The sequence below is a fragment of the Camelina sativa genome, chromosome 9, assembly GCF_000633955.1.
Source record: "Camelina sativa cultivar DH55 chromosome 9, Cs, whole genome shotgun sequence".
NCBI lineage: Eukaryota > Viridiplantae > Streptophyta > Magnoliopsida > Brassicales > Brassicaceae > Camelina > Camelina sativa.
Genome location: NC_025693.1, coordinates 2,972,953 through 2,974,681, shown reverse-complemented (window position 1 = coordinate 2,974,681; position 1,729 = coordinate 2,972,953). Strand labels below are relative to the sequence as shown.

At 31.3% G+C, this 1,729-nt stretch overlaps 1 protein-coding gene across 1 annotated transcript in view; it reads left to right on the top strand.

Annotated features, from left to right (window-relative positions):
• Positions 373-1,729, top strand: part of LOC104710317 (protein NSP-INTERACTING KINASE 2-like) — a 4,674-nt gene continuing 3,317 nt past the window's right edge. Inside the window, 6 exon segments of the mRNA XM_019229744.1 lie at positions 373-718; positions 800-932; positions 1,033-1,104; positions 1,191-1,334; positions 1,431-1,502; positions 1,598-1,657. Of these exon segments, the coding sequence (XP_019085289.1) occupies positions 562-718; positions 800-932; positions 1,033-1,104; positions 1,191-1,334; positions 1,431-1,502; positions 1,598-1,657 (638 nt within the window). The 5' untranslated portion in view covers positions 373-561.

Below are 1,729 nucleotides of genomic sequence, written 5' to 3'. Positions count from 1 at the left end.
AAAGTAATTATTCATTTTCGATATTAAATCTTTAGTTATTTTTTTTACTAAAATAGTTGATTGTCGATCGATATAATCTGTTTCTGAAAAAAATTAATAATTGAAATTGGTCGATGAGATGATCTTAAAAAAAAAATCATTTATTACACAGAGAAAACAATTCTCTATTCATTTGTGTATGATGTTCTGTCATTGTTAAATAGGTAAATTCTCTATTCTCATATTTGATGATAATACATAAACACCTTATCTGAATATGTTTTCTCACATGCTTGAAAACAATACAAAGAAAACATTACCATTTTTTTTTAACCCTGACCTTTTCCAGTTTACAGTCTAAAGGACTATAAGATAATAATTGGCAGACAAATCTTTGCCTTTCTCTCTTTCTCTCTGTCTCTTTCACTCTCAGTCACATACACTTCCAAATCAAAATCCTCTGTTTCATCTTTTTTCCCTAATAACCTCCAGACAAAGAATTGAAAGCAGAATATTTCAAATACAAAAGAGAAAGAAACCTCAAACTCTGCACCTTAGAGAGATTAAGAATCTCAAGTTTTGATGCAAGGAGAACAAACTTTGATTAAGACAAAGATGATGCAGAGAAGAAGAGAAGTCCAAAAGAGTTATGCTTTGTTCTCTTTAACCTTCTTCTTCTTCATCTGTTTCTTCTCTTCTGCTTCTGCAGAGCTCACAGACAAAGGTGTTAATTATGAAGGTAACATTTCATTAAACATAATCTTCTTCATTTCTCTGTCTTTTGTTCTTCTTTCTAAAATATGTTTCCTTTTTTTTTTAGTTCTTGCCTTAATAGGAATCAAAAGCTCACTGATTGATCCTCATGGAGTTCTAATGAACTGGGATGACACAGCAGTTGATCCATGTAGCTGGAACATGATCACTTGTTCTCCTGATGGTTTTGTCTTAAGCCTGTAAGCACTAACAGTCTCACACACACACACAAAACACATAACACAAACACACATATGTGTAAGCATGTGCTTACAAGTTTTTACTTATATGTGTATGTAGAGGAGCTCCAAGCCAGGACTTGTCAGGAACTCTTTCATCAAGTATTGGCAATTTAACATATCTTCAGACAGTGTAAGTTTTTTCTTTAAGCAATTAATATCTTTCTTCATTCTTATTTACTATAATATTCTCATTTTGTGTTTTGTTTTTGGATACAGGCTACTGCAAAACAATTACATAACAGGACATATCCCTCATGAGATTGGGAAATTGATGAAACTCAAAACACTCGATCTCTCTACCAATAACTTCACTGGTCAAATCCCACTCACTCTTTCTCATTCCACAAATCTTCAGTACTTGTAAGATTTTATCCATATATTCAATTATTTTATTTATATATAATTTATTGAAATCATTTATGGAAAGATTTTTTTGTGTTGAAAATTGTGGAGCAGGAGGGTTAATAATAACAGCCTGACAGGAACAATTCCAAGCTCATTGGCAAACATGACCCAACTCACTTTTTTGTACATTCTCTTTCTTTTATTTTCTTTTTCATTTTCTTCTATATATATAAATAATGTATATATGTTCATATATTTCGAAATTATTTTTGTTTCAGGGATTTGTCGTACAATAACTTGAGTGGACCAGTTCCAAGATCACTTGCCAAAACATTCAAGTAAGTCTATTTCTGTGAAAGAATATATGTCTGCTCTGTTTTTACTCTGTTTTGAGAAAGAAACAGTGTAAT